Here is a 14,619-nt window from a genome sequence, read left to right on the forward strand (position 1 = left end):
ATGGTTGTGGAGGGCCGGATTTGGCCCACGGGCCTTGAGTTTGACTCATGTGATCTAGTGTACTAAAAGTAACAAAAAATAAATAAACACCAGTATGCAAAGTATTTTACAGAAAAAATGTCGTCTGGTTTATTACCTTTGGTTGCAAAGAACTGCAACAGTAATGTTCAAAAGTAATTTGTAGTGCAAGATCAACAACAAACAACTGATTAAATAACCTAGATGCATAAAAATACATTAAACTGTGCCAAAACAGAGAAAATAAAATAAAATAAAATAAAATATCAAGGGAATCCTTAAGATAAGATAGAACTTTACTGATCCCGCATTAAATTGTTGTGACTGATTTTTTTTTTTTAAATAATGTAAATGAACAATTACTTGAAACCACATAAAATGGTTTTAAATAATAAATTTAAAGTTGAATAATTAGTTCTTAAAACTATGTAAATGTATGCAATAAATTTCAAAAGCTGAACTTAGAATCACATAGAAATCATTACTAAAAAAAAAAAAATTAAAATTCCACTTAGGGGGCCCCGGGGCCCTAAGCAGCCCCCTAGTGTGCTTATTTCTCGGGCCGGCCCTGACCGTGGGGATAACGCAAACAGCTTTTAAGAATTTGAGTTAAATTTTGGTGTAGTGGTGGCTGAGAGTGATTCTCAACACATATTCTGAGCACTAACAGACCGTGCAAGATCCTTATTTTAATTTTGCCATGAACTATAAGCAGTCGACTGTTAGCAAAATATCTCGCGAACTACTGGTTGGAGTTCAATGAAGCTTGCAGAAAGTAATTATCGGATGAACATCAACAAAGTGTCAGGACGGCCGCCACAGCTAATCACACAATCAACACAGAAAGGGCCACAACTCTGCCCGTTCACTGATATGAAACCAACATTTGACGTGGTAGTAGCTGAGAGTCGTCATAATCTGAATGTGACACATCATCTATTTAGCAAATTAATATTTTCAAGGTTTGACTCCATCTTCTGTCTTTGTCTGAAAGGTGGTGGGAGATATGCATTCACACGAGCGCTGCCAGGTCTGAACATAAAAACATTAAAAATGTATTCTGCTCCTTTCATCTCACCCCTCCACCTTCTCTTCTTCATTTCCTCCCCCCTCTCCACATGTGTCCCCGTCTCTCATTACTTCTCGTCGGTGGTCTCTGGACTCGTTTCAGTGTCCTGATTCACTGCTCTGTTTGTAGATCAATAGAAAGGCTCTCTGTCAGGAGGACCCCCCCCACCCCCACCCTCACCCCCACCCACTCTGCAGACATAGGCTTCTGAGGAACTGGATTTTTTTCACACCCATGGTGGAGAGGATCCCCCTCATCCTTTAACTCCAGGGAACATGGCGCCGTGAAGAAAAGAAAAATAAAAAACCAGGGTGGCTTTTTCTGGGTGCCAAAAATTAGACTGTCTGAAAAATAAATAAATAAATAAATAAATAAATAAATAAATAAATAAAGATGTCAGCCCGAAACACAAGAATAAAGTGAAAAAACTGGGTGAGGAGAAGAAGTTGTGCATTCAGCTAAGCATCAAAATGCTCCCCACCTCCCTCCTCCTCACCCTGCTCCTGGAGAAGTCTCTCTCTCTCCTCCTCTCTGCAGCTGAGCGTCACCTCCACACAGCAAGTGCCTTTACTTGAGCAGAGGAGGAGGAAGGAGGAGGAGGACAGCCGCGAGAGCAGGAGAGAAGAGGAGCCCTGGGGATTGCACAAAGCAGAGGCGCACCTCTTTACTTCATCCAGAGGGCAGGGGGGAGGGGGGGCTTAGGGTGTCGGGTGGGGGGAGGCAGCGGCGTCGGAGGAGCACTGTGCCAGCAGTTTGTGGAGACGGGAGGAGAATCCACCTGGAGATCCTGGGAAAAGGAGGAGGTGGAAGAGGGTGACGGGATCTCACCGAGGAGGGCAGCGCATTAAAGTGCGGAGACCTGCGCGCGCGGAGAACGACGCTGACGGACATCTGGAAAAAGACAGACGGTCGTTAAAGAACTCGTCACGGGCACAAACATGCTTCATCTTCTTCACCACAGATGACTTCAGGGGAGGAATCCCTCTTCTAAGCACAGAGATTTTTGTTTTCTAACTTTTTCTCTTTTTTTGGAAGTTGGATCTTTTAAGCACAAATAAAAAACAAAAAACAAAATCGATTCTTGGCCACAGAAACCCACAGCCGACTGGGTGTCCATTCAAATCCTTCTCATCCTGCTTTTTTTTATGGATTATGATTTTATTTTTGGATTCTTCGTTGGCTTGAAAAAGACACCTCGCTAAGACTGGCGGATTAACATTTGACAGAAAAGGTTGGGGATATTCCCTTTCTTTCTTTGGATTAAGTGTTTTTTGCTATTTCTCTTTTTGAGTTCAATCTCATGGATGTTATCAGGAGAAGGTTTAACAGCAGATGTAAGTATTCAGCTGGATTTATATTCCTGAAGCTCAAAGTTAAAAACAAGGATGTCTCTAATAAAAGCACAATGCAGCAGATTTTCTCTCTTTTTGACGAACTGCAACTCGTTGATTGAACGGTTATGTTCAACGACTGACCGTTAAGGCGCAGAAAGGTAGGCAGACCTTGACGTTTATTCATTTTTTCGACAAGTGAACCTACATGCTTACAGAGCATTTACCAATAAACATCATTTACTAAACGAGGGGTGCTGTCTACCCGCAGGTGGCTCGGGCGCAAACGGAGATTGATTGAAGTGATCGGTGTGAGTCCAATTAATGCATCCTGGATTATTGCCAAGACAGAAGCAATGGTGGGGAACTCCACCGTCTAGCCTCTGATCTGCCTCCTCACCAAATCCAACAAGGAGCCTCTGCACCCAGTGTTCGACAACACTCCTCCTTCTTTTTACCCAGGCAAGGATGGTACCCCCACCCCCCACTAACAAGCCCCACGTGTGCCTGTCTACCATCCTCATTATGAGCAGCATGGCTCTGATTGACGCCTACCTGGTGGAGCAGAACCACGGGCCCCGTAAGATTGGCATCTGCATCATGGTGATGGTGGGAGACATCTGCTTCTTAATCGTGCTGCGGTACGTGGCGGTGTGGGTGGGCGCCGAGGTTCGGACGGCCAAACGCGGCTACGCCATGATTCTGTGGTTTCTTTACATTTTTGTGCTGGAGATCAAAGTTTACTTCGTGTACCAGAACTACAAGGCGGACAGGAAAAGTTTGGACGCCCTAGCGAGGAAGGCGTTGACGTTGCTCCTGTCCATTTGCATCCCGGTGCTGTTCATCGTGCTCGTAGCCATTGACCACATGGAGTACGTCCGCGCCTTCAAGAAGCGGGAGGAGATCCGCAACCGTCTCTTCTGGGTGGTGGTGGACCTGCTGGACATACTGGACATCCAAGCCAACCTGTGGGAGCCTCAGAAGAAGGGGCTGCCTCTGTGGGCGGAAGGCCTGATGTTCTTCTACTGCTACATCCTTCTCCTCGTGCTGCCCTGTGTGTCTCTGAGCGAAATCAGCATGCAGGGCATAAACATCGTCCCCCACAAGATGCTGCTGTACCCCATCCTCAGCCTGGCGACCATTAACATCATCACGCTCTTCATCCGCGGGGGGAACATGCTCCTCTACCGGGACGCCAGGGTATCGGGAATCCTTATAGGGAAAAACATACTGGCCATCATCCTAAAGACCTGCAGCTTCGTGCAGTACAGGAGACAGTTGCAGAACGCTCCTCCTGCTTTTGGAGTGGAGCTGCAGAAGAACTCTGTGGCTCACACTCGCCCTTCCCCCACTCCCCCGCAAGTGGTCATGCAAGACCAGACACCGCTCCCCGAAGTAACGACGTGCGAACACACATGACACAGAGACGGGGCGAACTCTGGAAGAGTCGGTTTGAGCACTCATGACCCTCAGGACGCTGGCGGGGAGCAGTGGTCCGCACCGTTCAGAGTATGTGAACACTCATGGGAGGACGCAGGAGATCAGCATCCCTGATGCTTAAAGGGAAAGTCCAGTCATCTTTGAAGTGATGCTCCGTCTAATAGTCCGGACTCTGATGTCATGCCTGATACGATGCTAACTGTTAACTATCAGACAGAGCATCACTTCAAAGATGATTAGACTATCCCTTTAACAGCACACAGGACACTGCAGTATCCAAAGCCGTCACGGTGCACCGTGCAGCATCACTGATGTCTTTGTGAAAGCATTTTCTCTTGAAGAAGTCCACTAACTGTAATTTTTCTAACTGTATAAATGAAAAAGAAAAAAAAAGAGGCAAGAACAGAAATATTAGAAGATATATTTTTTGAATTGTGTGTGTTGCATTCTAAATCTTAAACCTATGGGTCTGTGTGCTGTGGTGTGTATTTCTGTTGCTCAAATTGTTCTTAGTAGTCGAGGGCTTTAGCTTGTCAAAACCGAGGCGAGAAGCCGATGAGTGAATCCAAGTAACGAGGGAGCAACGAGCAGCTCTCTTTCTGGACAGAAGTGTGTTTTCTACGTGATTCTTTGATCGAAATCTGTGTACAAGGTAAAGGCTTTTCTGCTGTCTCACTGGCTGTAAAAGGATTTGTCATAAATTCATCTTGAAGGTTATTGGCACACTGATTTTATTTCGTTCTGTAATTAAAACCAATCAGCGCACGTGAATTAACCAGAGTAACAAAAGGGGGAAGTTTGTTTTTTCTTGTTAATGTCATCGTAGACGAAGGTGTGGCACTGAAGTTTGCACTCGTTTGTCTGTACTGACATCTCATGATCCAGAGGACAGAGTTGAATGAAGTTCCCAGAAAACCATCACTGGATGTAAATCTAAAAACTTTTGGAGTCCAACCCGTTTAAAATGGTCGCCACAGCTAAGCAAACACCAAAAATGGCTATAACTGCAAATAGAGCTAAAACTTATTGTGGTAATAGCCGACCATCATTCCCAACACACACTTGGATGATGTGCAACATCATTTCTTAAAACTTTGGCATTAACTGTTGGTGTCTGCACTGTCTGTTAGCCAAACATCTCCTAATCCAGGGGTCTGCAACCTTTATGATCAAAAGAGTCATTTTTGCCTCTTTTCACACTAAATAAAATGTCTATGCAAAACCTGCTAAAACGACAATTATCAACTGGTGGCCCATGGGCCACTTCATACCGCAGGGGGCTTTTCTGGCCAGTAGGTGTGATATTCATCCATCCATTATCTTTACCCGTTTATTCCATTTTGGGTCACGGGGGTCGCTGGTGCCCATGTCCAGCAGTCACTGTGCGAGGGGCGGGGTACACCCTGGACGGGTCGCAAGTCCATCACAGGGCCACATAGAGACAAACAACCATTCACTCTCTCACTCACACCTAGGGACAATTTAGAGTTACCAATCAGCCTAACATGCATGTTTTTGGTCTGTGGGAGGAAACCGGAGTACCCGGAGAAAACCCACGCATGCACGGAGAGAACATGCAAACTCCACCCAGAAAGGCCCCTGGACCGGGGTTTGAACCAAGGACCTTCTCGCTGAGAGGCAGCAGCTCTACCAGTTGCGCCACCGTGCTGCCCAGGTGTGATATTATGAAACTAAAATATCAGATTATTATTGGTATTTGATATTTTTATATCTTATGGCAAATGAAAAGACTGGATTTATATAAAGAAGAAAAAAATATATAATTTTTTTTTAACCAATCTTATAAAAAAATCAAACAAATATGCAGGCTTCAGTGAATTTTCATTTTTATTTGTGGCAACAATTCATAAAGTATCCTATTATGAATTAACAAAGCATAACGTTAAAAATTATGCCAGTTTGTTGGATACATAATTTAAATTTTAAATAAAAATTAAATACTTCCATTTACTTTGACTTTGAGTTTTTTCGGTACCACTTTACAGTAAGGCTCCCCTTATAGATGGCTAATAAATAGTTTATAGATATGTTATTAATTCCTTTATAAACACTTTATAAATCATTAATAACAGCTTATTAGGCATTAATTAAGGGTGACAGAGACAAAACTGACCAGTTTCTTGGCAAATAGTGAGCCAAGTCTGTTCACCTATACATTTCATCTTGAGTTGTTATATTAAACATTTCAGACTAAGTTACTACCTTGTAAGCACAATAAGCATCTGTAAACCTATTTTTTTCAGGATATAATATTAGTTGTAGATATTTATAATGTAGTGATAAAGTACAATATTATATCATAAAGAAATAAGTTTACAAATGCTTATTGTTCTTACAACTTAGTCTGAAATGTTTAATATAACAACTCTAAATGAAATATATAGATGAACAGACTTGGCTCACTATTTGGCAAAAAACTGGTCAGTTTTGTCACTGTCACCCTTAGTAAATGCATAATAAGCTGTTATTAGTGATTTATAAAGTGTTTATAGAGTAATTAATAATATATCTATAAACTATTTATTAGCCATCGATAAGAGGAGCCTTATTGGAAAGTAGTACCGTTTTACTTTTTATTGTTATCAAGTTGACTCACAATATTTCTTCTCAGCAACTTGCCTTAAGGATATTCCCACAAAATTAGGTGGATTTGAGAAAAGATCACACCATAAGGCTGGGAGTGAGCTAAAAGAAGTGGCTAACAAACTACTAGCATGATGTAGTCAACAAGTTTTGCTCCTTGTGTTAGTACTATCATTCACATGTTGGCAAAATAAATGATCATAAACTGCTTAAACTAGCCATTTCTTGTTGTTGGTTCAACGACCAATAAACTTCAGTTTTATGTTAGTTTTGGTCAAAGAGCCACTGCAGAAGGACCAAAGAGCCTCATGTGGCTCCAGAGCTGCAGGTTGCAGACCCCTGGTCTAACCCATTGGACAGATACTTTGTCAGAAAATACAAATTTCCAGTACCTCACCTCTGCAAGTCATTAGCAGTCACTCAGTTTGATGAGCGCTAATTGACAAGTCACTTAATGAGGTTTGACCAAAATAACTCCATCGTTTTTCAGCATAAAATTATGTCAGTTTAAGACTGTGGCGTGAAACATAGCGTTCGATAAACATTCCTTCATCTGATGCCTTTTATTCAGAATACTTTTAGAGACAGTTTAGTTGCAATATGATTACAGGTGCATCGACCACGGTTGCTACATTGAAGGTTTTGACAGATGAGACTGTATTTTAAGAATAAAAGTGGAAGTTTTAGGCAGTTCGATTGATGCAAAAGTTGACAATTCCTGTTCAAGACAGTTCAGAGCTGAGAAGCAACAAGATAAATGAATCCAGAGTAAGAAAACCTGTTTAAAACCCTCCTCAGGTGCACACCTGTGCTTAGTGGCAACAGTAACACCGTCATTCTCAGCTTCACACAAAAGAACAAAACTGATGCCTTGGTTCAGTGATGTGAATCCAGACAACAATCAAACATGTGTCTTTTAAAATGACTAATCTTTTTTCTTTCACAAGCTTTCTTTTTCCCCGTCTCCTAAACCAGCTGAACCAGGGCTGGAGATTTTTCATTCTTTCTTTGTTTGAGAAAAATAAAATATGTTTTTACACTTGCACAAAAGGAAGAATACAACTGGCATTGCATAATACAGTCCAGTAAATATGATACGTACCCAGTACTTACAGGGTAACAAACAGTATTAACATACAGCCTATCAAGTTTCCAGTACGCTACCCAGTAAGTACTCTGTACTTTATCCAGCAAGTACCCTGCATGCTACCCAGTAAGCACCTTGTATGTTATCAGGTAAATACATGGTATACTAATTAGTAAGTATATTTTATAGTAAACAGCAATTACCCTGTATGTTACCCAGTTACCCAAGTAGTACCCTATATATTATTCAGCAAGTACCTTGATTAGTACCAGCTAGTACCTATATGTTACCTTGTAAGTTCCAGGAGGTACCTCATAAGTACTGGGCAGTATAACCCCCCCCCCCCCCCCAAAAAAAAAAAAAACAAAACAACAAAAACCCAAGCTCTGGTTGTGCAGATGCAGGTGAATAAAAACTGCCACGATGTGCATTAGAGTCCAGGTCTAGTTCTCAGGGTCTCTTCGTCTGGATTTGAGTTTTCTCTCACTAAAGGCTAATCTGAAACCCTGATTATGAGCGAGTGTGCAGGAGATGCTTCAACATTTTTATCTATGCAAGGCTCAGCTACAGGAAGGTGGTAACATTCGGTGTCACAAACCGGACGAACTTCCAGTCTGCTGGAGTCAGCATTACTGGTCGTGTTCTTGGCTTGTAAAGTTACAACATCAGCAATTTATACTCTATAATACACTATTGGATTGTTTTGTTTTTACTGAGGTGAGGGAATGAAAGGGACACATTCATCTCTTAAAACTATACTGGTTAAAAATAAATAAATTGCAGGAAATTATTATTGTCATTTTAGTAAAAAAGGTTTTCGCATGCAGCAAATACAACAATTCTTAAATACGGCACAAAAACTAAATATAAAAAAAATAATATTTAGTATCAACAACATTCAATAATGTGTCTGAGTCTGTATCTATGGAAACATTCACATTTGTTTAATGACAAGATAATTGTTAGAATAGCTTCATTGATCCCACAAGACCGTTACATCTTTAATGAAATTACATAATAATAAGGCGTGCAATATTGTTTTTGCCTGTGTCTGTGTGTGCATGTGTTTATTGGCCTGTCAGTTAACAAAATACCCTGTCCAGTCCCTGGATTGGGCCTGGAGTCTTTCTGTGTGGACTTTGCACGTTCTCCTCGTGTTTGCGTGGGTTTTCCCCGGGTAGTCCGATTTCCTCCCACAGTCCAAAAACTCTCAGGGCCAGACCTCCCTTGCAAAAGTGATCTGTGAGATTTGTCTGGTTAAATAAAGGTTATTAAATTAAAAAAAGTGAACAAAATATATAATGAACCTTCGGACAAATTCTAATGAAACTCTCAAAGCAATCAATAAATGGACATCTGTAACGGATTATAGTTTGGAGTCAACCCAACTCAAACGGGCCACAGCTCTGCTAATCTACCAAACTGAATATGACTTAGCTAATTTTACAGAGGATAAGTTAAAATTTATTGTGGTAGTAGCTGAGCATCAACCACATACTCCAAGTGTCACACATTGTGCACCGACTTTGCTTGAACTTTGGTGTTACCTCTTGCCATCAGTACTGTTATCTCTTCAATCACTGAATGGATTTTAATGAAACTTTCAGCACAGGAGCGTTGAATGTTTATCTAAAGCCAATTAACAGTTCTCTGGTTCACTTAATTTAAGATGGACACCACATCTAAGAACAACCCAAACAAAAAGTCAGCCAATTTAGCAGATATTGAGCTCATATTTAAAACTTGGTAGTAGCTACAACGCGTACTCTTGAGCACAACATCATGATTTTGTATGTAAAAATGGGTGCAACTCATTTTTTTAACATAAAACAATATTAGTCATATTCTGGCATGAAAGGCAGCAAGAGGGATGCATTTGGGGCTTAATTTGAGCAGGATCCTGCCAGAACAGGATCCGGGAACTCGCTTATTTTGACAGGATGCGCTCTGGTAACGGTATGCTTGGATCCAGTAACACTCAGGCTTACTAAAAATAAAGTTATGAACAAATTCAACTGCCTTGAAAGAACAAAAACCTACATTGGATATGCAATCTGAAGAATAGTTACATAAACACTACTTTTAAACATAACAACCACTTACGAGCTTCTTAATATTACATCGGAGCTGCTCCTTCAAGTAAGCATTTCCACTCCTACCCATAAAAAAATCTCTGCCCCCGTCATGGACAATTTGATTAAAAACACAAAAATATAATTAAACAGCACAACTAAATTGAGAATCAGCTTTACAGTTTAAGTGAGTCATTAATAAAATTAGTATTTAATAAAAATTCAATGAGAGGAATGTTTGATGGGTAATCACATGACATACATCACATATCAAAACAATGGCGCCAATTTGTCAAAATAACAGCAATCAAAATGTTGTAAAGACAGTTCATTAAAAAAAATTCTCATTGTACAACTAAACAGATAATTGAGGTGCATGAAAGCAGCGGCAATGGAAATGGTGGAGCAGGAGTGCAGAGCGTGCTCTATTCACACAGGGAGAGATGTTGGTCAGGGTAATTCTTGTTGCTCTCTAAAATCAAGTGTTTACAAATGTAGGCAAACAGATGTTTAACAACCCAGTAAAATACAGCAGAATGCTGGAAATGGCATCTACTTTGTTCAAAAATTTCTGGGGGAGGACCCCTCACAGACCCCCCCCCCCATCCTACGCCATTTGCATTCCAGCATCGTTTTGTTTACAAAGTAAGCACAGAATTCATTCTTGCATGGAAAGCTACAACTTTAACTATTTAATTAAAACATTTTTGCTTAAACACTGTTTTAAATGAGAAAATATCATCTACAGTAGCAGTTTGGTGTAAATCAAGGCAACCAAATGTTATGTTTTATAAAATGCAGATAAAGAAACTCTAATTCTGTCAAATTTAAAGGCTCTGGATGGCTGCTGGTGTACTAATGTTTGTGTCTTTTAAATAGCAAATCTCAGGTTTGATGCATATAATGGTGGAATCAAACAAGGCAGTGCCCAAATGACTAATGTTTGTAATTATTTTACCCCTGTACAAAACAGAAGCATCATCGAGCCAGAATAAGAACTGCATTTTGATGCTTGATGGACTGGAAGTTGTGAAGTTAATTTTTGTGATTAGTAAACGAACCTTTTGTCACAAAATGCTGCTGATAACTTTGTGAATGAAGCACATCCTTGTGCGCTCATGTAATAATGCACGTCTGACAAATCTGAGTGCTCCGTTTCTCTCAAAGCATCCGATAAGTGTTTGTCAGCGCTTCAATTACGCCTGATTATTCTGTTCTTTGACGACGCTCCTGCCTCGGTGAACAATATCGCTGCTGTCTTTAAAAGAAAAAACTGTCAGAGAAGAATCAAGACACATCATCTTTTGAAAGTAAAAGCACTTCCATCGCTGTTTCCTGCAATGAACGAGCTATTTAAGTCCAATCAAGAAGGTTGTAAATTAAAAAAAAAATTTAAAAAAGGCTTTCGAGCTCCAGCTGGCAAATAGTAACTGAAGCAATTTGTAACAATTAATGGCGTTAAAGCCAAAGCACATACATAAAGTTTGGTTCTGGTAACGTGCAAGTTTTTGGACTGTGTGAGAAAATCAAAGTTCCCTGAGAAAACCCACATAAACATACAAACGCCACAGAAGGACTCCACTATGCCAGGCCTGTGTGTGGCGCTAAATGCTGCAATGAAAAAGCATCAAACAGAAGAAACGAGGCACGCAGCCTGCAGATAAACAAGGTTCTTGGTCTTGTTGGTACGTTTGACACGCTTGGGGTCATTGGTTAGTTTGAAGCTGAGGCTGTCATTTTCTTTCGGCTGTCTATTTGAAAATGCAAATGTAGGCTTTAAAGATTTTCTTGACTCTGGAGCCTGTTCTCACAAACACCATTTTGAAGCACTTAAAACACTGCCCCAATGTGGACGGCACATAGCATTCAGTGCCTTGCTCAAGGACACGTCATGCATGCGGCGGGGAAAGCCAAGATTGAACTGCAAACCTTCTGATTGAGAAAAGATTGTTCCTCTTTGGTTCTTCTTAGTTCTTCTTATTCTTGGTTCTTCTTATTCTTGGTTCTTCTTGGTTCTCGTTTTTTTTGTCCTTCTTGATTCTTCGTTCTTGGCTCTTCTTGATTCTTCTTCTTCTTCGTTCTTTTTCTTGGTTCTTGCTCTTCTTCATTTTTGGTTCTTTCTGGTTCTTGATTCTTTGTTCTTCTTGGTGAAACTGTGGGGATTTAAGAAGGTTTTATCCACCATTTCTGATCAGGGAGAACTACAACACAAGACTATGAGAGGGTGCAATTTATAAGACTGAGCTGAATACAGCTCCTCAGACTGAAGAAGTCTTTTGGATGAAAAATGAAACGTTTCTACAATTTTTTTTTTGTTTGTTTCTTGTTTTTTTTGTTTTGTTATTTGAATGTCCAGAGGACCTGACTTAACTTTTTTTTTTTTTTTTAGATTTTTCTACATGGATTATTGAGAATGCAATACAACAAGCTCCTAATGCAAATACAAATTTAAGCTTGTCCTGATCACTTTTATTTAAGACTCTTGTGTTAACTTATTGTGTACATAAAGTTTTGTTAAAAATCAACCAATCTTCTTGGATCTTCTTATTCTTGGTTTTTCTTCGTTCTTGGTTCGTTGTTCTTCTTGGTTCTTGGCTCTTCTTGCCTCTTCGTTTTTTGTTCTCGGTTCTTCTTCCTTCTTGGTTCTTCTTTGTTCTTGGTTCTTCTTCTTCTCAGTTTGAGTAACTTATTAGGTTTTGCTTCTATGTATAAAAATGTATTTTTGTCAGTCAGACACAGAGGAGCATTGGTATCATGTGAGCGACAGTGTTGGATGAATTCACAGAAACTGGACCCAGTTCTTACACATTGGTACTGGTTCTGGGCAATGGTGAAGAGAACTGAAGAAAACCCAGACGAGGAATTAATCATTAGGAGGAGGACGGTTGCATGAGAGTTATTAGAAAAGCCGAATGTCTGATGACTGAGAAAAGAAGGCAGCAATGTGAAAATTATCATTAAAGTTATTAATGACAGGACTAAAGAGTGTTGCCCCCCCCAGTGGAACAGAGACTGAAAGGAACAGATCTTACATTCAGAAATTGTTCAACTGCTGCTCCAGTAAAATGTTTTAATCAAAAAGACAAAAATGCAAACCATGCAAAAAGACGAGACCTTGATTTTGACAGCGCTGTTAAACATTTACGTAAGAAAAGAAGATGAAAACAAATTAAATCCAAGAGTTTCAGGTCCTCTTCCATTTCATTAATTTATGATCCATCGTCTCTTTTCATTTCAACCTTGGGTTAGAGTTGTGATTCATACAGGTCACCAGTCTGCCAAACAAAAACAATAACTGACAATTGCACGATGTGAAAATGTTGAAGAGTAAAATGCCACTGAATGTGGCAGAAAATGCTAATATGACAAATATTGTATTACCTTTGCCTTTTAGTGGTAACAATGTTTTCAAACTCATTCAAGATGGTCGCCCCAGCCAACTAACCTTAAAAGTCCCATGAATGGCTACTCAATCATTTTTAAAGGAATTAACTTGAGATTTGGTGAAATTTGGTCGTCGTCAATACATAAGTTGGGTTCTAAAAATTAAGTGAGATCTTATCATTTACTGTTTGAAGTCAACTCAGTCTGTTAGCAAAATATCTCCTGAAACACAAAATGGATTTTAATGACATTTTCAAGAGATTATATTGTGGAGCCAGTTCAAGATGGCCGCCACAGCTAATCCACATTTGCCAACACACAAATGACTAAATCAGTGAACTTTACTGAGCTCACTTTATGCGTGGCAGTAGCTGAGTGTCATTAACTCTTATTGGAAGCAGATTACGCTCGGTGTTAAGTTTCTCATCACAACATGACCAACAATGGCAGGTGATGTGCTTTCCTTTAATTTAAAGTATTTTTAACTTAAGCTCATGAAAAGTCCTACTCAGATGCATTAAATTAAAAAAGATAAACTATATGAGGTGTGACATTGTAATAACTCAACCCTAACAGCCCACCGGACATCAACTCTTCTATAGATCCTGAACTTTGATTTATTTATTTTTCTCCACGTTCAAACGTTAATAAAGCAGAGAGGCGGCACACCTTCTACATAAACACTGACAGAGCTGACTGCGACAAGCCTGCAAGACAAACGGCAGCAGTAAATTCACAGCTCGACCTTCGGCACTCCTAAATGGCAACAGAGTGGAGAAACAAATATATTTTTTCATGGAAGGCATGTTCGACGGAGACGGAGCAAACCAGCACGGAAAGTTAATGCTCATCAGGTATTGATTTTTCTTGTCTGAAGGGAAACCGGTATATGATTTATAAAGATCACTTTCTACAAACAAATAACCTTTTATTAAAAAAAATAAAAATAAAGATGCAGCAGAAGGAGGTGTGAAGCCTAAAATCTCTAAGTTCTGATTCTGGACACGTCGATCTGAGCTTTAGATGCTGCACGCAAGAAAAAAAAAAGTTTAAAGTTTCTTATCAGAGATCTGCTTACTGAAAACCAAAAGGTATTCTTGACGTTTTGCGAATTGCCCATCATCTTTCATACCAGAGCTTTAAATATATTACTTTGCTTAACTCCTTGGTCCACTGTAGGAGTAAACTGCTTGGTGGTGAAAACAGTTTGTATGTGACTCCTCAGACTGAAGAAGCCCTTTGGATGGAGGATGAAACGTCTCAACAAAAAAAGGAACTGTCCAGATGACCTGAATGAACATTGTTGGATTTCTTTACCTGGATTATTGAGCATGAACTTGGATTAATTTGCTATAACACTGTGCAGATTGTTGCATGCTCAGTGTGTATTGTGGAGGACTCCCAGTTACTACCACACTAAATTTTAGCTTAATTTCCATAAGATTGACTTTAAGGGCAATTAGCTGTGGGAACCATCTTAAATGGAATTGACTCCAGTTGCAGATGTGCAGTACATTCAATAATTCCTTCCTGAAAGTTTCATTGAAATGTGTTCAGTAGTTCAATAGATGTTTTGCTAACAGTTGACAAAAAGCTAAAGCAAACCCTTTAAGC

The 14,619-nt window shown here is 40.0% G+C and overlaps 1 protein-coding gene across 1 annotated transcript; it reads left to right on the forward strand.

The window, feature by feature from the left end:
• The first annotated feature begins 2,510 nt into the window (after nucleotides 1–2,510).
• Nucleotides 2,511–4,029, forward strand: LOC119417625 (transmembrane protein 121). The gene is made up of 2 exons (XM_037684878.1): nucleotides 2,511–2,579; nucleotides 2,690–4,029. Exon 2 carries the CDS (start codon nucleotides 2,887–2,889, stop codon nucleotides 3,835–3,837), a length of 951 nt encoding a protein of 316 aa, XP_037540806.1. The 5' UTR covers nucleotides 2,511–2,579; nucleotides 2,690–2,886; the 3' UTR covers nucleotides 3,838–4,029.
• The last annotated feature ends 10,590 nt before the right edge of the window (nucleotides 4,030–14,619 follow it).

Source organism: Nematolebias whitei, chromosome 1, assembly GCF_014905685.2.
Source record: "Nematolebias whitei isolate Nwh7 chromosome 1, NemWhi1, whole genome shotgun sequence".
NCBI classification, from domain to species: Eukaryota; Metazoa; Chordata; class Actinopteri; order Cyprinodontiformes; family Rivulidae; genus Nematolebias; species Nematolebias whitei.

Coding starts and splice junctions, on each gene's coding strand:
- LOC119417625 (XM_037684878.1), top strand. CDS start 2,887: ATGGTACCCCCACCCCCCACTAACAAGCCCCACGTGTGCCTGTCTACC.